We start from the raw sequence: 27907 nt of genomic DNA, 5'->3' as shown, positions 1-27907 counted from the left end.
TCACAGAGGTCCAACTGCCTGCCCCAGGTGACTCCTGTCCCCAGCGAAATTATGCTTGCGTTGGGGATACAGGACTGTTGTGTGTGCAGAGGAAGATGTTACTTTTCTTATTCCATGCCCAATTTACTAACATGGATTTGTCAAACAATTAGCATTTTAAAACATTAAGCAATCCAAATTTCTAAATAATTACAGGTGGAATGAGTAAAAAAGTTTATGGATTTGAGAAACTATTTGTATCCCTGTTTAAATACTGATTTCATCCCATTCCTAGGTATTTACTCAAGTGAAATGAAAACTATGTTCACAGGCTTATATGCAAATATTCATAGCAACTTTATTCAAAATAAATAAAAAGTAGAAACAACTCCAGTATCCCATTACCAGGGTGGAAAAACACAATGTGGTGCATACATAAAATGAAATCTGTTAAGCCCATCAGAAGCAAAAAATTAATGATCTATATGCAACACTATGGGGTAAAAAATCTTTCTTTTTTTTTTGCGGTACGCGGGCCTCTCCCGTTGCGGAGCGCAGGCTCCGGACGCGCAGGCTCAGCGTCCATGGCTCACGGGCCCAGCCATTCCGCGGCACGTGGGATCTTCCCGGACTGGGGCGCGAACCCGTGTCCCGTACATCGGCAGGCGGATTCTCAACCACTGCGCCACCAGGGAAGCCCCGGTAAAAAGCTTAAAAGCATGAAGGTAAGTGAAAGAAGCCACGAAAAAAAAATGATAACCTGTAAGACCCCCACATATGAATTCTAGAAAATACAAAATTATAGTTTTGTACATTGGCTGCACTCACAAGGTGACAGCTTTATGAGCTCCTACAAGAAAAGATATGCAAGGCATTTTTAAAAATATATAAATTTATTTAGTTAGTTGGCTACATTAGTTGTGGCTCTTGGGCTCTAGAGCGCAGGCTCAGTAGTTGTGGCACAGGGGCTTCGTTGCTCAGAGGTAGGTGGGATGTTCCCGGACCAGGGCTCGAACCCGTGTGCCCTGCGTTGGCAGAAGGATTCCTAACGACTGTGCCACCAGGGAAGTCCTGTAGGGCATTTTTGACTGAAGGCTTTCCGCAGTGGTTGCCCGAGTTGAACTTCTCTCTGGTGTTGAACTTGCTGCTGCAGACTTGAGAGGTGGGAGATATGACTGAAGGCCTTTCCACACGCCTTACACACACAAGATTTTGCCCCATCATGAATTCCTCAGTGGTAAAGAAGGGTTGCTTCTCCTCGACGGCCTTTCTGTAAGTCATGCATGAATAGGGCGAGTTTTCAGCGTCCGTTCTCATGAGGTTCTGCAAAAGGGATTGTTGAGGTCCCAGCTGCTGGAGACAGGTACGCACTAAGCAGTGTAGCACAGGCTCTGGTACATCCACACCTCCGTCCACGTCCAACCACTGATCTTCCCGACACCTCCTCCTCCTGCCGAGTCTCCTGGCCCTTGGTCCCCAGCTGCTCAACGTCAAAGGCAACGAATCCACGGCGGCTGAGGGCACCAACCGGCTTTTGCATTGACCCCGGGGAGGGGGAGGGGACGCCCCCGCGCGGTGCGGCCCCATTACGGCCAGGGACTCCGGGGCTCGAGGAGGCAGGACTTTCGCCGCGGTCACAGTGCGCACAGGGCGTGGTGGGACCAACCCGACTCTCGTGCCGTCCCTGCGGGATAAGGGAGCCTCCTGGACATCATCCCCTGCCCGACTATCAGCTGTTTCTGCCAAATAACGATCTGCCCAAATTAGCGGCGGAAGTCCCGCCCATCCGCCCTCCCAGAAACGCCCATCTCCTGGGCTCTCATTGGCCAGGGCCGGGACGTAGGCGCAGTGTCTTCTGGGTAACGTAGTTCCCGCTGCAGGGCTCGCGAGCCGGCTAGGCTGAGTTCTGTGGAGGTTTCAGAGGTAGGGAGAGGCCTTTCCTGAGGCGCTCTGTCCCAACTGTGGGACGGACTGCCTCGCACGGAGGTGTCCGGCGGGGCTGCACACCCACCCTCTGTCCCCCTGGGCCCTGTGGGCATTTTCCACAGGAGGGGTCGGGGACTGAGGTCCGGACTGCCACGGTCAGCCCGCGGCCACCCATCCCTCGGCAGGGGCCTCCGCCGTTCTTTCTGGGTCCGACGGCGGCGGTGATGATGGACCTGGCGCAGGTAAGTGGAGGGTGCCCCGTGGCCTTCCCTCACAAGCTCGGACTCCATTCAGCGGATGTTGGTCTCCTGAGACTCCTCTTTCTTCCCCGTCACCTCCTTGCCCTTGTTTCTCGGGCTTTGGGGGAGTCGCATCTGGCCCAGAATCCTGAATCCCAGTCGGGGGTTACGCAGAAGGGTTCCCATTTCTGGCAGTCAACGGGATGTGACATGGAAAGTGTTAAAAACACAGAAATGAGCATGTGCAAATACTTGGCAATGAAGCTGAGCTGGGAGTGTTCCCGGAACCGTAGGTCTCACTTACATCTGGTGAGGCCAATGAGCAGGGGGCAGGAGTCAGGCGTGGAATGAGTCCAGGCTTCTGTCCTGAGGGCGCTGGGAGAAGTGGGAGGTTTAGAGCAGCGGGAGGTGATGTGACTCAGGTGTTAGCAGGCTCCCTCTGGCGGTGGAGGGGAGAACAGGCTGTGCCTGAAGAACGCCCACTAGGAGGCTACTGGGGATGGGTGGCTGCACCAAGGTGGTGGCCGTGGAGGGGACAGAGGTGCTTGGACTCTGGATCTGTTATTTCAGTAGGACCAGCGCGGCAGAGAGAGACAGTGAGCCGTCACGGACGAGCCTAGGCGTTTGAACTCAGTGGCTTGACGGATGGAAGGTTCATCATCTGAGATGAGGAAGTTGGTGGGTGGAGCAGTTTCCAGGGAGAAGATCTGCAGCATGGTTTTGGAGACATTAAGCATGATAAATCCAGGTACTCCCGAATAGAGGCACTGGGTAGGCACCTGGACATGTAGCCGTGGAATTCTGCAGGGTCCTGGCTGGGAACATCCAAAGGGTGGGGCTGGAGAGTGGACTAGGATCAGTGTGTGGTGGATGAAGGAGGGTGATGAATGCCACGACAGGGTGGAGGAGGGAAGGCTGGGACCTGAGGTTGTCCTGCACAGGCAGTGTGAAGGTGGTGGTAGGTGTCACTAAGGCTGTCCTGAAGGCTGGGCCTATGTCAGGAGGAAAATGCAGAGGGGGCGTGACAGGGGGCCAAGGCTGCTGAGGGGCAAGTGGACCTGGGGTGCAGCCTGTGGCATGGTGGTGGTGGAGATAGGGGGTCTGTGGGGCCTGGTGTTGGGTTGATCCTCCCTTTTGTGGGCTTGCCAGGTTTTTATATGTGCCGTCTTTGGGGCCTGGGACTTTTCATGCAGGGCTGCAGATTCAGCGGCAGGTGGGGTCACCTGGCAGACAGGCAGGGACTAAGGCCTGGGGGCTGGGCTCTGAATGTACCTCAGGAGGAGAGAGGAAGGTCATGGCAGGTGAGGGGACAGCTTGTACCAGGGCAGAGGTAAAGGAAGGTGGAGGTCTCAGAGATCCAGTTGTAGTTCTGGGTGGCTGAGTGTTGACTAGAAACAGGGCCAGTTGGGGAGGTCTTCGATGCAGGGCTGGAGGATACCTGTGGCAGTGGGCCCTGGGAGGTGTGGGAAGGACTGGGCAGGATAGGATCATGGTTGCCATGCCTGGCACTCTCTGGACACCACATGGAGAGTGGCATGTGGGGAGGCCAGGGAGTTGCCAAGGGGGTGAACTGGTGAGGTTGTGCCAGGAAGTGTGGAGTTATGAGCGTGCCAAGTACAGAGAGTTTATGTGCCTGTTGGGCAGGAGGGCAAACCAAAGGGCCCTGGGAGCAGGCACTTGGCCCCAAGGGAGAATGGTGAGCTTAGGTTTGGTTGCATCTGAGAGGTGTGATCGGGGGACACAGAGGGAATTGGGTGGCAGCAGAAAGGGTGAGGCCTGTGTGCCTGGATCAGAGCATAGATGGCACCCATCTGGTCATCTGCCTTTTGTTGCTGTGGGCCGGATGCAGAGCCCAATAGTAACATGAGGAGAGAGGCACCAATGGCACTGAGACCTTGGTATCCCCTGTGAGGTAAGGTTCTGGGGAAGAAGGTGGTATCAGGATGTGTGTGTGTGTGGTGGGGGGGTTGGTGGTTTGGGCCTCAAGAAGTAGGATGTCAGCGGAAGATATGATGGGACCCTTCCAGGTCAAGGGCCTGGATGTGACCATCTCTCCATATTTTGGTTGGTATTTCTGCCCACTCATGGACCCCAGGGATCAGCTGAGCCCATCATTGTAGAGTCTGGTGATGTTTGAGGATATGGCTGTGCAACTAAGACCCGGTGCAGCCAAATAAATAAATTAAATAAATGAATATTTTAAAAAATAAGTAAAGGGGCATCCCTGGTGGTTGTGGTTAAGAACCTGCCTGCCAATGCAGAGGACACGGGTTCGAGCCCTGGTCTGAGAAGATTCCACATGCTGCGAAGCAACTAAGCCCATGCGCCACAACTACTGAGCCTGCGCTTCAGAGCCTGCGAGCCACAACTACTGAGCCCATGTGCCACAAGTACTGAAGCCCATATGCCACACTACTGAAGCCTGCGCACCACAACAAAGAGTAGCCCCCACTCTCAGCAACTAGAGAAAACCCGTGTGCAGCAGTGAAGACCCAATGCAGCCAAAAATTAAATAAATGAATAAACAAATAAATTTATTTTAAAAATAAGTAAATAAAACAGGAAGCCTGCTGGCTGACTTGGTAGATGGTTCAAAGTAGTAGATTCAAATGTGGTATAGGTTGCCTCCAAAATCCAAAAGGGCCTACCAGCTGTTGTGCCTCTTTTTTGGTGATAGATGGTGTGAGATGTAGCAATCAACTTGGGCTGTTGAACTCGTAGGGGCTTCACTCAGGTGGCAGGCCCCTGACTTTTTGTAGGTTTTGTTCCCCACCCTCTTGTTTGCATATGTCTTACTAAACTATCTAAAGTAATTGTTCATTAGATTCACTCAGCATAATGTCATCAGTAAAGTGGACCAATGTGTGGTTTATGTAATGCCAAGATGAGCAAGATCTCTGTGGACTATACCATGGCAGAGAACTGTGAACTACACCAGGGGCTTGGAGTAATGAGGACAGAGGCTGGGTGCTAGAGAGGCTGTGAGAGCCCCTGGAGATGTTACAGAGGCTGCAGCAGGCTACCAGCGGAGCACACAGCAGGCGGGAAGCAGAACCCAGTTCATCCTGCAATTTATTCCCAGTGCCCTCTACTGATACAATTTAACATCCTGCAAGCTGGCAAAAGGAAAATATTTCAGAAGTCCAGGTCCATTTTCACAAAGCAGGCAAATGGGTGTTTGGAGCTGAGAGACAGTAAAGTGATGGCCAGCCCAGAGCCTACGCAGAGCTGTCCAGCACTGACCTTCTCTACACATGACATGAGTCATGCACATATCCTTCTGTGTCACACTTGAATACCAGCCACTCTGTTGCAGTTGTTTTTTCATGTCACCAGACACCCTCCTCTTCACAATGCTCCCTATCTTTGTTTCCTCATCTCTGTTGAGGTCTTTCACATTCTATCATCTGGCTGGGCCCTTCCCCCTAGGACCCTCCAGCAATCCCATGCACTCCTTCCTGAGTGTGAGCCCTTTAATGGGCTTCTTGGCCTCCTCACTGATAGTGTAGGCACAGACACGACGCACCCTTGTCCAAGAAAATCTGAACTGGGGTCTGCTCCGGGTTTAGAGAAGGTCTCTCTTCTTTATGGTTGTTTTTCACCCCACACATGATGCCCATATGAGATCTGTCTGGCCTTGAATTCTTCCAACCCAGGAACTGTCTGCCTCATGCTTCCCTGGATTGTGTGATGACAAATGGTTTAAAGCACCTTTAATCCTGACTGAGAACAGAGTTGGGCAGTGCTGGCCTGAAGGGGAGTGAAGGCCTTTTATGGGAAATCTTGACATCGCTTCAGAGGTGACAACATGATGGTAGTGAGCAGGTCTAAGTTCAAGTTTGGTCTCATTTGTCTTGCTGCCCAAGATCTCCTTAGAAAGAATGAAGAGCTCTGTGGGCCAGATCGTCAAGGCTACATGTTGGACCCAGAGCTCAAAAAAGATCATAGAGTTAAATGTGTACAACTGTACAACTTCTAGAAGATAACATGGGAAAAAAATCTAGGTGATTTTGAGTTTGGCATTGAGATGACTTTTGGATACAACACAAAAAGCATGATCCATGAAGAAAAAAATTCAGTTAGACTTATCTAAAATTAAAAGTTCTGCTCTGTGAAAGATACCATGAAAGAGAATGAAAAGACAAGCCAAAGACTAGGGGAAAATATTTGCAAAACATAAATCTGATAAAGGACTTTTATCCAAAATGTACCAAAAAAACAAAGCCTCTTAAAACTCAAGAATACGAAGTCAATTTTAAAAGGAAAATGCGGACTTCCTTGGTGGTCCAGTGGTTAAGACTCTGCACTTCCACTGCAGGGGGCGTGGGTTCGATCCCTGGTAGGGGAACTAAGATCCCGCATGCCACGTGACTCGGCCAAAAAAAAAAGCAAAAGATCTGAACAGACCCCTCACAAAAGAAGATACACAGATGGCAGAGATAAGCAGATGAAAATACTCTCAACATCATATGTCTTTAAGGAATTGCAAATTTAAACAGTATCACTACATATCTATTAGAATGGTTAAAATCCAAAATACTGACAACAGGAGGAACCAGAACGCTCACTCACTGCTGGTGAGAATGCAAAATGATATAACCACTTAGGAAGACAATTGGCAGTTTCATACAAACTTAAATATAGTCCTATCATATGATCCATCAATCACACTCCTAGGTATTTATATAAATGTGTTGAAAACATGTCCATATAGACACTAGAACAGGACTGCTTATAGCAGGTTTATTCATAATTGCTTAGAACTGGAATCAAACTGAGATGCCTTTCGATAGGTAAATGAATAATGAAACTGGTACATTCATACAATGGAATATTATTTAGCAATAAAAAGAACTGAGCTATCTAGCCACAAAAAGGCATGGAGGAATCTTAAATGTGTATTCCTAAGTCAAAAAGTCAGTTTGAAAAAAGTACATACTGTATGATTCCAACTTTATGACTTTCTGGGAAAGGCCGGACTATAGAGACAGTAAAATAGTGGTTGCCAGGGACTCAGGGGGAGGAAGGGGTAAATAGATGGAGCAGAGGGGATTTTTCATGCAGCAAAACTATTCTGTATGATACTGTAATGATTGACATGTGTATAAAAGAAAGTGTAAATTCATATTTCTTATTTTAAAAGCAAATGTATAAAACCAGTATAATTGTACTGTTTGGCCTATAACAAACAAATATATCTGCCAATAACAGCATAATGGAGGTGGGTGGGACAAAGCTGTATTGGGCTAAGGAGATAACTCCAGAGAGTGACTCGAATCTAATAAATTGGTGTATTTATTTTTCCAACCTCATCAAACTTTGCACTTGAAATGAGTGCATTTCAGTTGCACCTCTCTACGGCCGGGGTCACCTCGGCTCGGTCACCGCGAGTACAGGGCGTGGTGGGACCTCCCCGACTCTCGCGCCTTGCCCGCTCCGCTGGCTGCGGGCCCGGGGAGCCTCCTGGACGCCATCCCTCGCTGCAACAGCCCTTTCCCTCCGCCCCGGCGTGGGTCCAAAGGAACTAAAGCCGTCACTGGAAGTCCCTGCCCCGCCCACGAGGCTCTCCCGGAAACGCCCCTCTCCTGGGCTGTCATTGGCTACGTCGGTACGGACGCATCTGCGACGTCACTTATGGGAACCGTATTTCGCGCCCGCCCCGAATGAGGTCGCGGGTGACGCGGACGCAGACTTAACGGAGGCGCACGGGCGGGGCGGGGCGGGGCGGAGCGGGACTTCCGGCGTTGCCCTATGGTTCGCGTTTTGCCGCTACTGGTGGTAGGTGCGAGCACTTTAGAGGGTAGCGCTCTCACCGCAGAGACCACCCCGGCCGAGAGAAGCGTAGGTACCCTCGCCGGGCCTTTGCTTGTGCCGTGACCCCCGGGCATGACTCCCTTTTCCTGAGACTCGCTGTCGTACCCTGAGAACGTCCTGAGGCTTTTCCCAGTCCTCGGGCACATTTTCCTCGGTCGGCCGGAGGCTCCAGCGCGCTGGGCGGGGTGGCAGGTGCGGATCTCAGCTGCGTCCGCTGAAACTCTCCGCCCACAGGTTCCAATGGCAGAGGAGGCGCAGGTGAGTGGGAGGTGCGCCCCAGGCTCTCACCACCCGGATCCCCACCCAGTGGGTCCGGACTCTGAATGAGCCCGTGACAGGTGAGGAAGGCTATGACAGCTGAAGGGACAGTCTATGCAGAGATAGAGAAGAGGAGGGCCGGTGGTCTCGGAGCTCCGTGTGTGGATCCCGGAGGCTGAGGGTTCAAGGGTGAGGAGGTCCTCTGTGCAGAACTGGGGGTTTTCCTTGGCTGTGGGCTATTGGAGGTGTGGGGTGGACGAGGCAAGATGGGATTGAAGATCCCATCTTTTATGGGAAGTTCCATGTCTCTGTGGTAGTGCACTGGAGACACACACCACTGTGCACAGTGGAACGCGGGAGTTGCCAGTGGGGTGGCTGGCGAGGCTGTGGTGAGGGTGCGGAGTTGTACCATGCTGCGGTACAGTTATGTGTCTGGCATGCCGGAGGACAGACTGGAGGGCCCTTGGATGATGTACTCAGGCCTAAGAGAGAGGAGAACATAGGTTTTTTTTCCTTATGAAAGGTGATCTTTGGGACACGGAGGGAATTGGCTGGCAGTAAATAGGGTGGGGCCTGAGTGCTTGGTGGGGTACGTAGATGGCATCTCTCTGGTCACCAGCCTGTTGTTGTGGTCTGGATGCAGAATTTAGCAGCAGTATGAAGAGAGAGGCACCAATGGTCCTGGGGGCCCTGGGAATCCTCTGAGATAGGGGTGTTACGAGGAGGGAGGTATGAGGGTATGTGAGGGGTGCGGGGTCAAAGGGAAAGAAGATGTCAGTGAGAGATGTGGCAGGGCCCTGAGACACAGGTCAAGGGCATGGATGTGTTTCTCTGTTCATATTTTGGTTGGTTTTCTGCCCACTATTTACCCTAAGGCTTAGTTGAATTCATCATTACAGGCCCTGGTGACCTTTGAGGATGTGGCTGTGTATTTCTCCCGAGAGGAGTGGGGGCTCCTTAATTTGACCCAGAGGAGCCTGTACCGTGATGTTATGCTGGAGAACTTTGCGCTCATTGGCTCACTGGGTAAGTCTCTCACACTTTCCCTCAGCAAACTGACCACCTCTGCCCTCATGGGAAGTTCTGTGTATCTCAAAGCCCACAGAGGCTGTGTGCTCTTCCCCTGCCTCTTTCTGAGCAGCCCTGTTGGCAGCCTCAACACCTGTTGCCCTGCAGGCTCCTGGAGTAGGACTTGGGGTTCAGATGTCTACAGTTTGCCTAACAAATCCTATCCAGCTCTTCCTCTTTCTGGCCGCGTGACTTTGCTGAAGCTGTGGGCCCTCTCTGCTCTGGTTTTTGCGTTCTTTCTCCAAAAGAAGTTTTATAGGGGCCTCCCTGGGCCAGGTGTGAGCCATGAATTTAAATCAGTAGATCAATTTGGGGCAGGATTGGCTTTTTTTTTTTTTTCGCGCTTAGTGGCTTGTGGGATCTTAGTTACCCGACCAGGGGTTGAACCCACGCCCTCGGCAGTGAAAGCGTGGAGTCCTAACCACTGGACCGCCATTGAATTCCCAGGATTGCCACTTTAATGTATTTCAATCCATGAACATGGATGTTTTTCTATTTATTTAGCTCTGTAATTTTTTAAAGTGTTTTCAGTGTACAAGGCTAAATTTATTTCTAAATATTTTATTCATTTTGATGCTCTTTTAAGTGGAATTACTTTCTTAATTTCATATTAGATTGTACATTGCTAGTGTATAGAAATTTAATTGATTTTTGTATACTGATCTTATATCCTGCAACCTTGCTAAATAAACTCATTTATTAGTTCTAATGGTTATTCTTTTTGGTGGATCCCTTGGTATTTTTCTCTATATATAATGTCATGTCATCTGTTAGTAGAGCTATTTTTACTTCTTCCTTTGCTTAACTGACTTGGCTAGAACCTCAGTACTTTATTGAATATAAGTTGTAAGAGTAGACATCCTTGTCTTGTTCCAGATCTTACGGGAAAAGCATTCAGTCTTTCACTAATAAGTATGATGTTAGCTGTAGGTTTGTTGCATATGCCCTTTTCAGGTGAGGAAGTTACCTTCTCTTGTTTGTTGAGGGCATTTATAGAGAAAAGTCGTTAGATTTTGTGCAGTGCTTTTCCATGTCGGTTGAAATGACCATGTGATTTTTTTTTTTTTTTTCGGACGCACAGGCTCAGTGGCCATGGCTCACGGGCCCAGCTGCTCCGCGGCATGTGGGATCTTCCTGGACCGGGGCACGAACCCGTGTCCCCTGCATCGGCAGGCAGATTCTTAACCACTGCGCCACCAGGGAAGCCCTGACCATGTGATTTTTGTCCTTTATTCTGTTAACGTGGTATATTACAGTAATTGATTTTCTATATTCATAAGAGTTATCAATGGTGTAGTTTTCTTTTCTGGTTATGTCTTTATTTGGATTGAGTATGAGGATAATTTTGGTTTCAGTGGATGAGTTGGGAAATGATCCCTTCTCCTTTTTTCTGGCACAGTTTGTGAAATACTGGTGTTAATTCATTTCTTTAAAAAATATATTTATTGGGCTTCCGTGGTGGTGCGGTGGTTGAGAGTCCGCCTGCCAATGCAGGGGACACGGGTTCGTGCCCCGGTCCAGGAAGATCCCACATGCCGTGGAGTGGCTGGGCCCATGAGCCATGGCCACTGAGCCTGCGCGTCCGGAGCCTGTGCTCCGCAACAGGAAAGGCCACAACAGTGAGAGGCCCGTGTACCGCAAAAAAATATATATATATATATATATATTTATTTATTTATTTATTTATTTTGGGGTGCGTTGGGTCTTAGTTGTGGCACGCGGGATCTTTCGTTGTGGCACGTGAGCTGCTCTCTAGTTGTGGCACATGGGCTCAGTAGTTGCAGCATGTGGGCTCTGTAGTTGTGATACCTGGGCTTAGATGCCCTGCATGTGGCATCTTAGTTCCCCGACGAGGGATCCAACCTAAGTCCCCTGCATCGGCGGGTGGACCCTCAACCACTGTGCCACCAGGGAAGCCCTCCTGTGTTATTATTAATCTGTGAAGCCATCTCGGCCTAGGTTTCCTGTGAGGGAAGTTTTTTGTTTTTGTTTTTTTTAAAGTCTATTCAGCTGTTCTGTTTCTTCTTCAGTCAGTTTATCTCTGCTCTTTTTTATTGCCTTCCTTCTTCTAGTTTTGGGTTGCTTTTTGTTGTTGTTGTTCCTTGAAGTATAAAGTTAGGATATTGGTTGAAGATTCTTTTTAAAAATTTTTAAATCTATTTTTTAATTGAAGTATAGTTGATTTACAATGTTTCAGGGGTACAACAAAGTGATTCAGTTACACATATAGAGATCTTTTTTTAATATGTGTGTTGTGACATAAGAAATATATACTTTTTCTTTGTTCCCAGTTCCTTGGCATGCAGTTCCTAAAACCTTTGGAATCTCTGGAGTGATAAGAGAGTCTTTTGTATGCTAATGGGTTGACGGTGGCTGGGGACCCCTAGATGGTTTCAGGATGGGGGATGGTCACCAGAAAGACCAAGGCATTTTTGTAAGGTTGGATGTTCAGCTACTCCCAACCCCTCTTCTCCACCTCCCTACCCTGACCTTTGGGGAAGGGAGAGGAGCTGGAGATTGGGCCAGTCATCAATGGCCAATGATTTAATCAATCATGCGTATGTGATAAAACATCCATAAAAACTCCTAAATGACCAGTTCGGAGAGTTTCTGGGTTAGTGGACACAGCGAGATGCTGGGAGAATGGTGCCATCAAGGGCATGGACACTTTTTACCCCCTATGTCCTCAGTCCCCACCCCTGGCATACCTTGGCATTTTCATCTCTTCCATTGGGCTGTTCCTGAGTTGTATCCTTTAAAATAAATTGGTACTAGTAAGCAAACTCTTTTCCTGAGTTCTCTGATCTGTTCTAACAAATTATTGAACCTGAGGAGGAATCAATAATTGTGAGAATCCCAGATTTATAGTCAGTTGGTCAGAAAATACAGGAGGCCTGGGACTTTCCGTTGATGTCTAAAGTGGGGGCAGTCTTGTGAGACTGCGTCCATAACCTGTGAGATCTGATGCTAATTCCAGGTAGTTGGTGTCAGAATTGAATTGAATCCTTGAACACCCAGTTGGTGTCAGAGAGCTGGAGAAATGGTGTGGAAAAGCCCCTTTGCATGTGGTGTCAGAAGTGTTGTGAATAAGACAGCTCAGAGATGTTTCTGTAATTTTCCCTCTAAGCAATACTTTTCCTGATAACATTTGGTATGTTGTGTTCTCTTTTTCTTTCATCTCAAAATGTTTTGTAACTTTCCTTGTGTTTATTTAGGAGTACTTAATTTAAATTCCATAAATTTGTGAGTTTCCCAGACTCACTGACATAGAGAATAGATTTGTGGTTGCCAAGGGAAAGCGGGGGGCAGGGGAGGGATGGATTGGGAGTTTGTGACTAGCAGATGCAAACTATTATATATAGAATGGATAAACAACAAGGTCCTATTGTATAGCACAGGGAACTATATTCAATATCCTGTAATAAACCATAATGGGAACGAATTTTTAAAAATTTGTGAGTTTCCGAAATTTCTTTCTGTTGTTGATTTCTGTTTTAATTCATTTGTAGTTAGAGAACATTCTTTGTATGATTTCAATCGTCTGAAGTCTACTGAGTCTTGTTTTATATCCTAGCAAATGGTCTGTTCCGGAGAATGTTCCATGTGTATGTGAGAATGGAGGAGAATATGTATTCTGCTGTTGTTAGGTGGCATGTTCTATAGATGTCTTGGAGGTCTAGTTGATTTTTAGTGTTATTCATGTGTTATATCCTTGTTCATTTTCTGCCTAGTGGTTCTATCCATATATGAAAGTTAAAAATTGAAGTCTCTAAATATTATTGTTTGTCTATTTCTTTCTTTAGTTATGTCAGTTTTGCTTCACAGGAGGGTCTTTTTTAAAAAATTGTGGTAAAGCAAATAAACCATGAGATCTACCTTCTTAACAAATTTTTAAATGTACAGAAGAGGTTCCAACAAGGATCTACTGTATAGCACAGGGAACTATATTCAGTATCTTGTGATAAGCTATAATGGAAAAAAATATATATGTATATTTATATAACTGAATCACTTTGCTGTACACTGGAAACTAATACAACATTGTAAATCAACTATATTTCAACTTAAAAAATAAATTTAAAAAAATGAACATTACAATTGCTTCTCTGACAATTTTTTTTTTTTAATGTACAGAAGAGGTTCATGTTCTAATACTTGGTTTCCTTCCTGGTTGCCATGGTGACATGAGCTTCCTGTGGTATGTGTAGGGATGGGTCAGCCTTGATTTGGGCTGGCATCTTATTACCTTTCTACCTCGTAGGCTTTGCACCTTCGAGGTCCCTATGAAGGGTGAGGTGGCCCAAATGAAGGGTGAGGAAGAGCCCTGGGTGCCCAACATGGTGGACATGACTGTGGTCAGCAGAGCAGAGGCCAGGATGGGTCCTGGTCTTGGTGAATGGGGCTAGGGGGTGCCTTGGTTTCAGTGATGGGTATCTGAGTACACTGGCATTTTGGTGCTGGGGCCAGTGACCACACCTTATTCCCACCTTTCCTCTCCCCTCCTGTGGACTCACTGTGTGGTCTTGCTATCTCTACCATGGCTCTGGATGACCCACCTCTCTGGCCTCTGTGTCTTGTCATTTTCTCTTCTCTGTGCCAATGCAGAGCTGTCCACTGTGACCTGCTGTGTGTGTGATTTGAGCTGCATACATATCCTTCAGTAATACTTGAACACCAGCTACGGTGTCACAGTCATGTTTTCGTTGGAGTAGACACAGCCTCTTCACAGTGCATGCTGTCCCCAGCATCTAAGGCCCTGCCAATACCCTTTGCACAGGAGTGACTTGGAGGCCCTGAATCCCTTCCCTGCACTGCTCCCATCTTTGTGTCCTGGTCCCTGTTGAGGTCTCCCCTATTCTGGGCTCTGGCAGAGCCCTGTTCCACTGGGCCAGCCCTTCCTCATCCAGACCTTGCCTTGCAACCTCCTGGCAATTCTGTGGACTCCTTTATGGGTGTGTCCGACATGCACTGGTGATGAAGGTGCCTCTTCCCTCTAAGCCAGCTCTCAGTGACTGACTCTTCTGTCTCAGGTTTTCTGTGTAGACTGCGGGATGAGGAAGCCCCTCCCGAGCAGGTGAAGAGCTGCAGAGTCCACCTGTCAGAGAACCCCTTTTTGTGCGGGGTGTCTGGGAAGGACATCCCTGCTGCCTTAGGCTTCCTCCAGTCCCAGGCCACCCACAGAGAGGGGACACCACGCAGAAGCACCAAGCGCAAGGCCTTCCCACCCAGCTCCACTTGCCAGCAACAGCAGGGAGCCCACGCCACACAGAAGCCCTTCAAGTGCAGTGACTGCGGGCAAGCCTTCCTGAAGGCCTTCGCGCTCCTCGACCACCTGATCACTCACGCCAAAGAGAGACCCTTCAGGTGCCTAGCAGGTGGAAATGCCCCCAAGGAGAGCTCAACCCTGGTTCATCACCGAAAAACTCACACTGGAGAAACATCCCATGTGTGTAGTGAGTGTGGGAAGGCCTTCAGTTACCCATCTAAACTGAGGAAGCACCAGAAAGTTCATACTGGCATAAAACCTTTCAGGTGTGGTGAGTGCGGGAAAACCTTCAACCGCAAAGATGCACTTGTTCTGCACCAGAGAATTCACACTGGAGAGAGGCCTTACCAGTGCAGCGAGTGTGGGAAGTCCTTCAGCGTTCTGTCTACCCTCATTCGGCACCGGAAAGTTCACATTGGAGAAAGGCCCTATGAGTGCAGGGAATGTGGGAAATTCTTCAAATACAACCATAGCTTCATTCTTCACCAGAGAGTTCACACTGGAGAGAGGCCCTATGAGTGCAGTGAATGTGGGAAAACTTATGTGACCCGCTCTGGGCTGTATCAGCACTGGAAAGTCCACACTGGAGAACGTCCTTATGAGTGCAGCCTGTGTGGGAAAACCTTCACTACCAGGTCCTACCGGAATCGGCACCAGCAGTTCCACACTGAAGAGAGGGCTTATGAATGTACAGAATGTGGGAAAGCCTTTAAACATAGTTCTACCCTCCTTCAGCACAAGAAAGTCCACACTGGAGAAAGGCCATAGGAGGACGGGGATGTGGGAAAACCTTTAGCCATGGCTGGCACCTTGTTCAACATAAAAGGTCTCACACCAGAAAGGAGATTGAGGAAAGTAGCCATTTGAAAGCTAAACATGTCACACCCCAGCACCCACACTGGGCTGGTGCCAGGTACGTGGGAAGCGTTTAGGAGCTGTGTTGCACTCTCACCTGCCGAGGCTGTTGGCAGTGTTGAGTCACTGCCAGTTTCTGTGACAGAAGCCATCCCACTTCTCCCAACTGGCAGGTCCCTGTGGTGTGCATCAGTCACTGTGTGTGCTCAGGGAAGCTGACCTCTGTGTTCCCCACTTGATAAAGGAGAGAATCATGAGTGGTGGAGCCCATAATGGGTCTTATTCCCTCCCCCTCCAACTGGTTTAGGTGTGGATATGACCTAGTTCTGGCCAAGAGTAGCTGAGCAGTGTCTGCTGGGGGCTTCCAGAGAAGGTTAACCATTTTCATGGACACTGTTGACACTACATTTGGTCCCTGTCATGCACTTATCCAACCCTGGAACTGGCTCACACTGCTTTGGAATGTCTGATAATAAAGGTCTTTTGGTTTAAACCACCCTTAATCTTTGGGATCTCTGTGTGAAAGGATTGAGAACAAAATTGGGCTTATGGATAGAGGGAATGGTTTCTGTGGGGGTCCCTGACTTTTGTCTGCCTCAGTGGGGACAGCAGGATGGAAGAGGACAGCTCCAGTCAAGGTTGGCCTAATTTGCACTGGTGCCTGAGACCTCCAAGGAAAGATTGAAGGGCTCTGTGGATAAATCTTCAGCCTGGATGTCAGGTTTAGTTGAGGATCCAGAGCTCACTTGAAGAATGGGGTGGTTGGTATAAGATCCCCATGTGACTAGGGACAAGCACCTGGGTTCCTTGTTCCCAGGGAATGTTCTGCAATCTCCAGCATTGGTCAGAAGAAGCTGTTTCCAGAATCAGCTCAGAAGCCATGCCCTCTGAAACCGAGAACGTGGAGGTAAGTTCTAGACTGGCCGTAAGTCCTACAGGGGCCTGTTGGAAAGAGTAAGTGGACACAGAAGCACTGAGTGAGGTCATGTGGAGTGGGGAGTCTGGTAAATGAGAGGGTTTGAGCTGGTTCTAAAGAGGCATCCACAAATGTTCCAGGAACCATGGTTTCACAGGGTGTGGCATGCAGAATTTCTCAGGAGTTGCAAACCTGTTCCCTATGTCCAAGGTCACTGTCAACAAATAATCTACAGATTATTATTATTTCCTGGATTCTCAGAGCCTTTCCGGGCATGTTCACCTCATGGCCATCACCCTGGGACTGAAAGAAGATCCTGTAGTCCTAGAATGTGGCTTTTGTGACCCAGCTAGTGTTCCTGATGTCTCTGCACACCATGGCTTTGGCTGTTTTTTGCTGCCCCTGTCCCAGGGCTCCAGGGAAATAAGTTGTTGAATCAACATATGGACCCAGATCTATGTTTAAAATTTTGGAAACTTTTTTCAAAAGGTAAATATGGGCTTCCCTGGTGGCGCAGTGGTTGAGAGTCCACCTGCCGATGCAGGGAACACGGGTTCGTGCCCCGGTCCGGGAAGATCCCACATGCCACGGAGCGGCTGAGCCCGTGAGCCATGTCCGCTGAGCCTGCGCATCCGGAGCCTGTGCTCCGCGACAGGAGAGGCCACAACAGTGAGAAGCCCATGTACCGCAAAAAAAAAAAAAAGGTAAATGTCAGTTCAGCGAAACTTATGTGGTTATAGCTGTGTCCCTGGTCTAGAAATCGTGCTTCATGTCAAGAAGGAAATGTTAGCTGGGAGGTATGTTCGGGGAGAGATCCACCAACCCTGGACTTGAGGGCCTTTGGGCCATGGTGCTCAGCCAGTACTGTGGGTTGGGGTTGGAAACCGCTGCTTCCTTTAGCTTCAGTGATTCCTCTCACCCACCCCCTGATGGCAGGAGGGGTGGTGGCCACGCGGGGTAGGACCCTACGGAGTTCTCGGCCAGTCTGCTCAATGTCTCTCCAACACCATACGCCCACCCCCAGGCCTGCTCAGGCCCTTCTCCCTGTGTGTAATAATTGTCTGCCCCTGGCATGGCGGTCTGTGTGGGAACAGAGTTAGAGTTCAGCTGAGCCAACTGGGCTCAGATGACAAACAAGTGGGGGTAGGGTAGGCTAAACCAAACTCCTCACCCCAGCCAAAAGGGCCAGTATGACCTGTTTCCTGACCTCTTGGCCTTCTTCTCTTCATGGGATACTGGGTCTCCTCATTGTTCATTCCTGCCTGGGGCCTCTGCACTGTGGTTTCCTCTGGCCAGAATACCCTTCCCCTGGAGTCACCTCCTCAGCTCTTCCCAACCAATTTGCAGTAGCAGCCATCACTTTGTCACCTCTGCTTCATTTCCTTCATAGCTCCAGCCACCCTGCAATGATGCTGCTTTAGTCTTGTTTGCACGTTAAATCTCTGTACTGCACATCAGATGGAGATGAAATGTATCTACCAGAGCTCCGGCAAGAGCCTGGCACACAGTAGGACGCCAGGGAATGTTTGGCTGCTCTGAAGGACTGTGCTGGTCCCAGACCACAGCCCCATCATCAAAGCTGACTCTGGGGAGGGAGAAGGTAGGAGAGCACAGGGAAAGAGTAGTACATCCCCCCTTCCTGAACTCCCTGAGTGCTTACACCTACCCCAGGCTGTGTAAACTGCTGCTGTGCTCTGGAGACTGAACTCACCCAGCAGGGACAAAACCCATAGGGGCCCTCCTGCATGAAACTGACATTCTAGTAGGTGATGTAGACCGAATGTTGTGTCCCCCCAAAATACATAGGTTAAAACCTAACCCTCAATGTTTGGTATTTGGAGGTGGGGGCCTTTGGGAGATGATTAGGTCATGGGGGAGGAACCCTCATGAATGGGATTAGTGCCCTCATAAAAGAGACCCCCCAAGAACTCCCTCTGTCCTTCCACTGTGTGAGGACACAGAAGACAGCTATTAACCAGGATCCTCACCAGTCACCAAATCTGCTGGCACCGTAATCTTGGATTTTCCAGACTCCAGAACTGTGAGAAATTTCTATTATTTATTAGCCACCCAGTTTATGGTATTTTTGTTCTGTCAGTTGGAATGGACTAAGACACGGGGAGACAGACATCTCTTAAGAAACCACATAACTGGCAACTGTGAGCAGGGCTGTGGAGGGGCCCCGAGTGTGTCGATGAGGCCCCTCCTGATCTGCATTTCTGCCTCCTGGGGGCTCAGGTGACCTCTGCAATTGGCTTTTACCTTTTAGTGAAGGGAAGAAGTTATCATGGCTTGTATTCATCATGGCTGCTTCTTTTGTTGTAACTTTTTAAAAATTGAGCATTTAATGATTCTTTTTTACACTCCATAGGGCTGATTCATATTTCACCAGTATACATGGAGACACACAAACACACAAACAAATATTTCTCCCTTGGTACTGTTTTAGGTACATTCCACATGTTGTGATATCCTCTGTTTGCATTTTCATTCAAAATACTTTCTAATTTTTCTTTTGATTTTATCTTTGACCATTGGATTATTTACAAGTGTGCTATTTAGTTTCCAAGTGATGGTTTTCCACACATCATACTATTCTTGATTTCTTATTGAATTCTCTCATGTTCAGGGTCCATACTTTGTATTATTTCAATTCTTTTCCATTTATCAAGCCTTGTTTTGTGACCCAGAAGATGCTCCATTTTGGTAAATGTTCTATGTGCCTGTGAAAAGAATGTGTATTCTTCCTTTATTGGACAGAATGTTCTATAAATGTCAATTAGGTTAAGTTGGTTGGCAGTGTTGTTCATCTTCTCTGTCCTTACTGATTATCTGGGATGGACGTGGACATCTCCAACTATAATTGTGGATTTGTCTATTTCTCCTTGCAGTTCTATCAGTTTTTGCTTCATGTACCTTGAAGCACTGTTAGGTATATTAACGTTTAGGGCTGTCATGTGCCTTGATTAATTAATCTCTCAACCGGCATGGGGTCAGTTCATTCCTTAACCCTCTAGAGGCAATGGGAATGAAGCCATTCCAGTGAGCCTAGACAATCCCAACACCCTCTAGGAAAGGAGAAGGGAGGCACAGGGAGGTGTTCTCTCCATGTATATGTAGGTGACTGCTGCAAATATTTGGATCCAGGCAGCTAGAAAGAGGTTTATGCTCCAGAGGCAAGACAGTGCTGCCTGCATTCCTGGGCTGCTCAGAAAGGGCAGAGTAGCTTCTGAAGGCTCTTCCACATTAGTGACACATCAGGTAATTTCTTTGTGGGTATTCTGCTGCATGAAGTTTGACGTAGCTGAAGATTTTCTCACGAAGATCATTTCTACAAGGCTCCACTCAGGTATGAATCCTCTTATGCTGAGCAAGGTTGCAGAGGCGGCTGAAGATTTTCCCACAGTGGCCACACTCATAAGTCCTTTCTCTGGTGTGAACTATCTGGTGTCGAACAAGTGTGGATCTTTCGCTAAAGGCTTTCCCACATTGGCTGCATTCATAGGGCCTTTCTTGTGTGTGAACTCTCTGGTGACGAACCAGGTGAGAGTTATTGCTGAAGGCTCTCCCACATTCACTGCACTCATAAGGCCTTTCCCCGGTGTGAACTCTCCAGTGATAAATGAGGCTGGACTTGCGGCTAAAGAACTTCCCACATTCAGTGCACTCATAAGGCCTTTCTCCAGTGTGAACTTTCTGATGTTTAATAAGAATGGAGTTTTGGCTAAAGAATTTCCCACATTCACTACACTCATAAGGTCTTTCTCTTGTGTGAACTCTCCAGTGCTCAATGAGACTGGAACTGTGAGCAAAGGCTTTCCCACATTCGTTGCACTCATAAGGCCTTTCTCCAGTGTGAATTCTCCAGTGCTGAATCAAGCTGGAGTTGCGACTGAAGGCTTTTCTACATTCACTGCACTCATAAGGCCTTTGACCAGTATGTACTTTCTGGTGCTGGATGAGGGTGGAGCTATTGCTGAAGGCTTTCCCACATTCACTGCATCCAAAAGGCCGTTCTCCAGTGTGAACTTTCTGATGTCGAAGGAGGTGAGAGCTTTGGTTGAAGTCTCTTCCACATTCACTGCATTCAAAAGGCCGTTCTCCAGTGTGGACCTTTTGATGCTGAGCAAGGTTGGAGTTATTGTTAAAAGCTCTCCCACACTCACTGCACTCATAAGGCCTTTCTCCAGTGTGAACCCTCCAGTGCTGAATGAGAGCAGAGCTGCGGCTGAAGGCTTTGCTACATTGATTGCACTCATAAGGTCTTACTTGGGTGTGGACTTTCTGGTGCCGAAGGAAATTGGAGCTTTGGCTGAAGGCTCTTCCACATTTGCTGCACTCAAAAGGTCTTTCTCCAGTGTGAACTTTCTCATGCCGAGTGAGGTGTGACCTGTTATTGAAGGCTTTCCCACATTCACTGCATTCATAAGGCCTTTCTCCTGTGTGGATTCTCTGGTGATGAACAAGTGTGAGTTTGTGGCTGAAAGTTTTCCCACAGTCACTACATTCATAGTATTTTACTCCAGTATGAAATTTCTGGTGCTTACTCAGCTTAGACGGGTGACTAAAGGCCTTGCCACACTCCTTACATATGTGAGATGTTTCTCCAGTGTGAAACTTTTGGTCATTAACAAGAGTTGATTTCTCCTCTAAGGAATTTTCAACTCTTGGGCATCTAAATGGTATCTCTTCAGAGTGAGTTCTCAGGTGGTTGAGGAGGACAGAACTCTTCTGGAAGGCTTTTCCACAGTCACTGCACTTGAAGGGCTTCTGTGAGGCATGCACTTCTGGGAGCTGCCCAAGACTGGAAGGGTGTGGTAAGGCCTCCCTGCACTTTGTGTTGCTGTGTGGCTTCCCACTGCCACCTGTGTTTGGGTGCTGGAGGAGGTCATGGCCATCTGAGACATCCTTACCACCTAACCCACATGTAAAGGGCTTCTCTGATAGACAGATTATTGAGCTCTTCACAAACAAGTCCCTATCCTTGTCCCATTTGAAGGGCTTTTCTCCACTGCACTCCTTCTGATGCTGGTGAAGGTTTGCACCAAACCAAAACTCTCTGCCACATGCTACACGTGTGTAGGGAGTCTCCTCAGCGTGTGTTCCTTGATGTACATCCAGGTGCAAAATGTCTTTCAAGAATGGGTCACACATGTCACAACTGTCAGCCTTCTGGGTGGAAGGATGTGCACTGAAAATCCTGACCTGTGACACCACATCTACAGAAGCATCCTGCTTGGAACGTACTTCCTCATCTTCCACTCCATGCCAACAACCTGAAAGCCGAGAAATTTCTGGTTAACTGAGTGTTCCACTTAATGGAAAGGGTGACTTCATTAGAAATGTGTGACTGACACATACAGAAATGGGCCCAAGGGTTTGTTGATAGGCCAAGGGGGCCGGAGTAAGAGTGAAAGGCTCACTATACAGGACAGGGCCCAGCAAGCCACAGAGTAAAGGGGCCTCACCAGAGGCATGGACACAGAGGCAAAGAACTTGAAAAGACATTTCTCAAAGAAAGATAAATATACACAAATGGCTAATAAGTACATGAAAAAATGCTCAACAGCATTAGTCATTAGAGAAATGCAAACTCAAACCACAATGAGATACCACCCCACCAGGATAGCTATAAGAAAAAAGATAGTAACAAGTTGTTTATGAGGAAGTAGAAAATTTGGAACACGCATACACTGCAGTGGGAATGTAAAACGGTGCTGCTAATTTGGGAAACAGTTTGTGAATTCCACTGCTATGTATCTATCCAAGAGCAATGAAAAATATCTACACAAAAACTTGTACATGAACGTTCATAACAGCCATAATTTTTGTTAATAGTCGAAAAGTGGAAACAAGCCAAATGCCCATCAACTGATGAATGGATAAAAAACTGGTATATCGATACAATGGAATATTATTCAGCCATAAAAATAAACAACGTATTACTGATATGTGCTGCAACATGGATGAACCTCAAAACATTATGCTAAGTGAAAGCCAGTCACAAAAAAGTGTATATTGTATGATTCCATTTGTATAAAATATCTAGAATAAGCAAATCTATATAGTCAGGAAGTAGATCACTGGTTGCCTAAGACTCAGGAGGAAGGGATGAGGGGGGGATGGAGAGTGACTGCTAAAGGCTACAAAGTTTTTCTTTAGGTAATGAAAATGTTCTAAAATTAGAGTATGGTGATATTTATTACCTCTAATTTTAAAAAATTTTAATTGAAGTATGTTGTGTTAATTTATGCTGTACAGCACAGTGATTCAATTACACATATATGTACAACTTTTTCATATTCTATTGCATTATGATTTATCACAGGATATTGAATACAGTTCCCTGTTCTATACAGTAGGACCTTTTTTATCCATCCAATATGTACTAGTGTGCATCTGCTAATCCCAAACTCCCAATCCATCCCTCCTCCAACTCCCACCGTTGGCAACCACAAGTCTGTTCTCTATATCTGTGAGTGTTTCTGCTTCATAGATATGTTCATTTGTGTCATATTTTAGATTCTACATATAAGTGATATCACATGGTACTTTCTCCTTATGACTTACTTCGTTTAGTATGATAATCTCTAGGTCCATCCACGTTGCTGCAAATGGCATTATTTCATTCTTTTCTAAGGCTGAGTAATATTCCATTGTATATATATACCACATCTTCTTTACCATCTGTTGAGGGACATTTAGGTTGTTTCCATGCCTTGGCTATTGTAAATAGTGCTGCTGTGAACATTGGGGTGCATGTATCTTTTCAAGTTTTCTCTGGATATGTGCTCAGGAATGGGATTGTTGAATCATATGGCAACTCTATTTTTAGTTTTTTAAGGAACCTCCATACTGTTTTCCATAGTGGCTGCACCAATTTACATTCCCACCAACAGCATAGGAGGGTTCCCTTTTCTCTACACCCTCTCCAGCATCTGTTATTTGTAGACTTTTTAATGATGGCCATCCTGCCCAGTGTGAGGTGGTACCTCATTGTAGTTTTCATTTGCACGTCTCTAATAATTAGTAATGATGAGCATCTTTTAACGTGCCTATTGCCCAACTGTATGTCTTCTTTGGAGAAATGTCTATTTAGGTCTTCTGCCCATTTTTATTTTTCTTAATTTATTTTATTTTTATTTATTTTATTTTTGGCTGTGCTGGGTCCTTGCCACTGCACATGGCCTTCTCTCTGGCTGCGGCAAGAGGGGGCCACTCCTCGCTGCGGTATGCAGGCCTCTCATTGCGGTGGCCTCTCCAGCTGCAGAGCACGGGCTCCAGGCGTGGAGCCTAGCATTTGTGGCACACAGGCCCAGCAGGTGTCTGCCCATTTTTCAATTGGATTTGTTGTTGTTGTTACTGAATTGTATGGGCTGTTTGTATACTTTGTAAATTAAACCCTTGTCAGTTGCATCATTTGCAAATATTTTCTCCCAATCCATAGGTTGTCTTTTTGTTTTGTTTATGGTTTCGTTTGCTGTGCAGAAACTTGTAAGTTTGATTAGGTCCCATTTGTTTATTTTTGGTTTTATTTCTATTGCCTTGGGAGACTGACTTAAGAAAACTGGTACAATTTATGTCAGAGAACATACTGCCTATGTTCTCTTCTAGGAGTTTTATGGACTATGGTGATATTTATACAATGAGAACATATGAAAAACCACTAAACTGTACACATTAAAAAGGTGAATGTGGGACTTCTCTGGTGGTCCAGTGGTAACGAATCCACCTTCCAATGCAGGGGAGACGGGTTCGATCCCTGGTCATGGAACTAAGATCCCACATGCTGGGGGGCAACTAAGCCCATGTGCCACAACTACTGAGCCTGTGAGCCTTAACAAGACAGCCCGTGTCCCACAAACAACAGAGCCCATGTGCTCTGGAGCCTGTGTGCCACAACTAGAGAGAAGCCTGTGCACTGCAACAAAGAGCCTGCATGCTGCATCAAAGATCCCACTTGCCTCAACTAAAACCCGACACAGCCAAAAAAAAAAAGGTGAATGTTATGATATGTATCAGTAAAGCCATTAAAAAAAAATGTCTCTGGGGGAAGGGGCAGAACCTAGGCATGGCCCCACACTAAGTCACCCCACCAGGAACTGGTCAAGCTCAGTGGGATCCTTTAGGCAGACCAGAATGCCTGATCCCCAACCTCTTCTCCCACAAGGCCTCTGTGGGACATAACAGCTATTAGGACTGCTCATCAGGCTGCTCAGGGAGAAACAGTGGGAGTACATACAGCTCAGTCCCAGCACTCACAGCACCTACAATAGGAAACCTGGGAAGGAAGCAGTGTCCACGGTGCAGCTTTGGGATGAACAGAGCTTTCTATGGGGAGAAGGTATAAGGCAGATGCTGGCCACCAGGCTGGGCAGGGCATAAGGGCCTTACCAAGTGAGGTCATGAGCTCCAAGTTCTCCAGCATCACACTGTGGTACAGCTGCCTTTGGGCTGCATCAAGGAGCCCCCACTCCTCCTTGGAAAAGTGCACGGCCACATCCTCGAAGGTCACCAGACTCTGCAATGATGACACAGCTAAGCCAGGGGGCCAAAAGGTGGGCTGAATAACAAACACATAGTCAAATGGGCACATCCAGGCCCTTGACCTGTGACTCAGAGTTCTGCCACATCTACCACTGGCATCTCCTCTTCTCATGACCCCCTCAGTCCATCCTCCCCTCACCTACCTACAGCTCACCCCCCTCTTCAGGCCCTCACCTCAGAGAAGACAACAGGTGCTGGCACCACTGGTGTCCTTCTCTCCTCATAGTCCCACTGGCCACTGTATCCAGACCAAACCAAACAAGAAGAACAAATGGAAGGTGGATAGATGGATGCTGTTTCAGCTCTAGGTTGGCACACAGCCCACTTCCCCCATTGGACAATTTCCCTTGTGTCCTCCAGGTCACACCTCCCAAATATAAGAAAATTTGGGCTCTCTTTTCTTCCTTAAGCCTCTAGTACCAGGGCTCATTCCCTTACCTTGTACACATAGGACCATACCTTCCTCATATCTCCACTCCCCACAGCCCACAATACCATCGCCCCTCTCCCTGGCCACACCACAAGCATCTCCCTAGTGTACCCATATACCACTATGTACATAGCTTGCCAACAAAGGCAAGCAAAATCCAACACTAACCTTGGACTGCCCTTGATTGCCAAAACTTCCCACTGACAGAGACAGCCCTCACCCCTCTATTTAATGCCTCCCTTCTTTGCTCTGTTGCTTCAGCCTTGCACCCCAGAGCCATGAGTAAGATCTCAAACACCCTTATTCTCTTCCAGCTTTGACCTTGCGCATGCTGTCCCTTCACCAGTCATAGCTGTCCTTGCCTTTCCTAATACGCGAATCCCAGACCCGCTGGCCCCCACTCTTGGCTTAGGAACTCTTAGCTTGGGCTGACCCTTTATGTCCCTTCTACTCCAATAGCCTGACAAAACCCCCTGGACCCAAGGAGGATGGCCACAAAAACCTGGTGAGCTGAAGAGAGGTAAAGCAATCTAACCTCGGGCCCCTCTGTTATCCTACGTCAGTTACTTCCATGTTTCATGTTTTCATCCCAAGTCTACACTCTACTCGGAGGCTTGGTTATCATCCTGAACCCAGCTCACAGCTGCACACAGTGTCTAAGCACAAGCTTCCACCCCTTAGATGTCTCTAGCGTGGACCCGGCAGAAAGCACACTTGGCACCTCAATTTGGCAGTCTCTGCGACACTGTTTTTTTTTTTTTTTTTTTTTTTTTGCGGTACGCGGGCCTCCCACCGCTGTGGCCTCTCCCGCTGCGGAGCACAGGCTCCGGACGCGCAGGCCCAGCGGCCATGGCTCACGGGCCCAGCCGCTCCGCGGCACGTGGGATCCTCCCGGACCAGGGCACGAACCCGCGTCTCCCGCACCGGCAGGCGGACTCCCAACCACTGCGCCACCAGGGAAGCCCGACACTGTTTTTTAATATTTATTTATTATTTATTTAGGCTGCGCCGGGTCTTAGTTGCGGCATGTGGGATCTTTAGTCGTGGCATTTGGACTCTTAGTTGTGGCATGCGGACTTCTTAGTTGCAGCATGAGGACTCTTAGTTGCGGCACACATGTGGGATCTAGTTTCCCGACCAGGGATTGAACCTGGGCCCCCTGCATTGGGAGCACAGGACTTACCCACTGGACTACCAGGGAAGTCCCTGTGGGCCATTTCAAATACATAAGGCCAAAACCCAACTCTTTATCTTCCCTCTGAAATCTACTCGCACCAACTTCCACATCCGGAAAACCTATCAGGGTCAACCATGATACATCATTGCCACACATCAGGAAATCTAGTCTGTCCAACTTAAAAAGCACATCCAGGAGCCAACCACTTCTACCTCACAGGCACCTCTCTGCTCCAGCCACAAAGAGCACACACCTGGACTACTGCAGTCTCTTCCTCAATGGTCTTCCTGCCTGCAAGCGCACCCCACCTCCCAGTCTCTTCTCCACCCAGCATCCAGAGGGAGCTTGTTAAGATCTGAGTCAGAACACCTCCCTCCTCTGCTCTACACTTCCCGTGACTCGCATCACACTGCGAGCAGAGGCCCAGCACCTCACTCTGCTATTCCAGGCCTGCTTCCAGTTCCCCTGTTCGTTATTTCCACCAAACGAAAAGGAGACCTGTTGTTTCCCTGAACACTTCCACCTTATACTCACCTCCAAGCAACTGGCACATGCTGATCCCTGTGCTAGGGGCACCTTTCCAGACCTTATCCCACGTGATCCGCTCCATATAACATCTGGCCTAGGTTCCGGATGCTAGAGGAAAGTGACTCTCAGGGCCCCAGACTCATGTGCAGGTGAAGAATTCGGGACACCACCATTCTCTAACGGGCTCCAGGCTCAGGTGGGCGGGGATCCCAGTGGGTGAGGACCTGTGCACCCGCCGCTCACCTGCGCCGGGTCCATCTGCGACGCTGCAGGCCCTGTCACAACATGTAGGCTGGGCGGGTCCCTGTCAGGCGGCGACGGGGACAAGCCCAGAGGGCTCATCCGAACCCCAACACCCACTGGGTGGAGTGACCGCAGGCTGACGGTCGCACTCAAGGCCTTTGTCTTCCCCAGTATGATATAGGAGCTGTCTCCCGGGAATGTGGGACGAAGGCGGGGCGCGGAGACTCTCTACGTCCGTTCCACTTCCGGGAAAACCGAGGCTCAGGAAGGAAGAGCCGTCAGCCGAGGGTAAAAGTGACTGCCAAGGTGCGATGACGGTTCCTGCACGTCCCCCACCCACCCCCCGGCCCCCTTCCCCGCACGTCCCAGCGACGGTCTGCGCATAGCCCCAATCGCCGCAAAACGAAGACTGCAATGGCCGCGCCGGAAGTCCCGCCCCACCCCCTGCGGCTCACGCGAAAACGCCCAAATCCTGACCCTTCACTGGTTCAAGGCTCGAGGCCGCCTATGACGCTTTTCCTGGAGCCAATCGCGGTGCCGCCTAGTCGTTGCCTAGGTGATCAGGAAGGGCGCACGTTGCGTCACGGCTCACGAGACACGAACTACATTACCCAGAAATGCCCTCGCCGTGCGACCGCCCCCAGTGTTGAACAATGAGAGC

General features: G+C 48.4%; 2 protein-coding genes and 1 long non-coding RNA gene across 15 annotated transcripts; 1 reads left to right on the top strand and 2 right to left on the bottom strand.

Moving 5' to 3' along the window:
- Window positions 1-853: 853 nt before the first annotated feature.
- LOC136793094 (uncharacterized) lies at window positions 854-2532 on the bottom strand. The gene is made up of 2 exons (XR_010837885.1): window positions 2449-2532; window positions 854-2332 (listed from the first exon to the last, which is right to left on the bottom strand). It is a non-coding gene; the product is annotated as an uncharacterized lncRNA (long non-coding RNA).
- Window positions 1809-15908, top strand: ZNF584 (zinc finger protein 584). 10 transcript variants are annotated; one of them, XM_067019982.1, is made up of 4 exons: window positions 1832-2147; window positions 2715-2892; window positions 9116-9242; window positions 14315-15908. In XM_067019982.1, the coding sequence occupies exons 3-4, from the start codon at window positions 9209-9211 to the stop codon at window positions 15316-15318; spliced, it is 1038 nt and encodes a 345-aa protein (XP_066876083.1). In that variant the 5' UTR covers window positions 1832-2147; window positions 2715-2892; window positions 9116-9208; the 3' UTR covers window positions 15319-15908. The 10 variants fall into 10 exon arrangements, with proteins under 10 accessions (XP_066876082.1, XP_066876083.1, XP_066876080.1 ...); XM_067019979.1 differs by lacking the exon at window positions 2715-2892 and adding an exon at window positions 8193-8216 and having other exon boundaries at window positions 1835-2147; XM_059044748.2 differs by lacking the exon at window positions 2715-2892 and adding an exon at window positions 8193-8296 and having other exon boundaries at window positions 1836-2147.
- Window positions 15909-18362: 2454 nt separating this feature from the next.
- ZNF132 (zinc finger protein 132) lies at window positions 18363-27680 on the bottom strand. 4 transcript variants are annotated; one of them, XM_059044642.2, is made up of 3 exons: window positions 27247-27680; window positions 24716-24842; window positions 18363-21597 (listed from the first exon to the last, which is right to left on the bottom strand). In XM_059044642.2, exons 1-3 carry the CDS (start codon window positions 27343-27345, stop codon window positions 19667-19669), a joined length of 2157 nt encoding a protein of 718 aa, XP_058900625.1. In that variant the 5' UTR covers window positions 27346-27680; the 3' UTR covers window positions 18363-19666. The 4 variants fall into 4 exon arrangements, with proteins under 4 accessions (XP_058900625.1, XP_066876024.1, XP_066876022.1 ...); XM_067019921.1 differs by having other exon boundaries at window positions 18370-21597; window positions 27010-27618; XM_067019922.1 differs by lacking the exon at window positions 27247-27680 and adding an exon at window positions 25043-25100 and having other exon boundaries at window positions 18370-21597.
- Window positions 27681-27907: the final 227 nt, after the last annotated feature.

This window comes from Kogia breviceps, chromosome 18 (genome assembly GCF_026419965.1).
Source record: "Kogia breviceps isolate mKogBre1 chromosome 18, mKogBre1 haplotype 1, whole genome shotgun sequence".
NCBI lineage: Eukaryota > Metazoa > Chordata > Mammalia > Artiodactyla > Physeteridae > Kogia > Kogia breviceps.
This window is presented reverse-complemented; position numbering and strand designations above follow the sequence as displayed.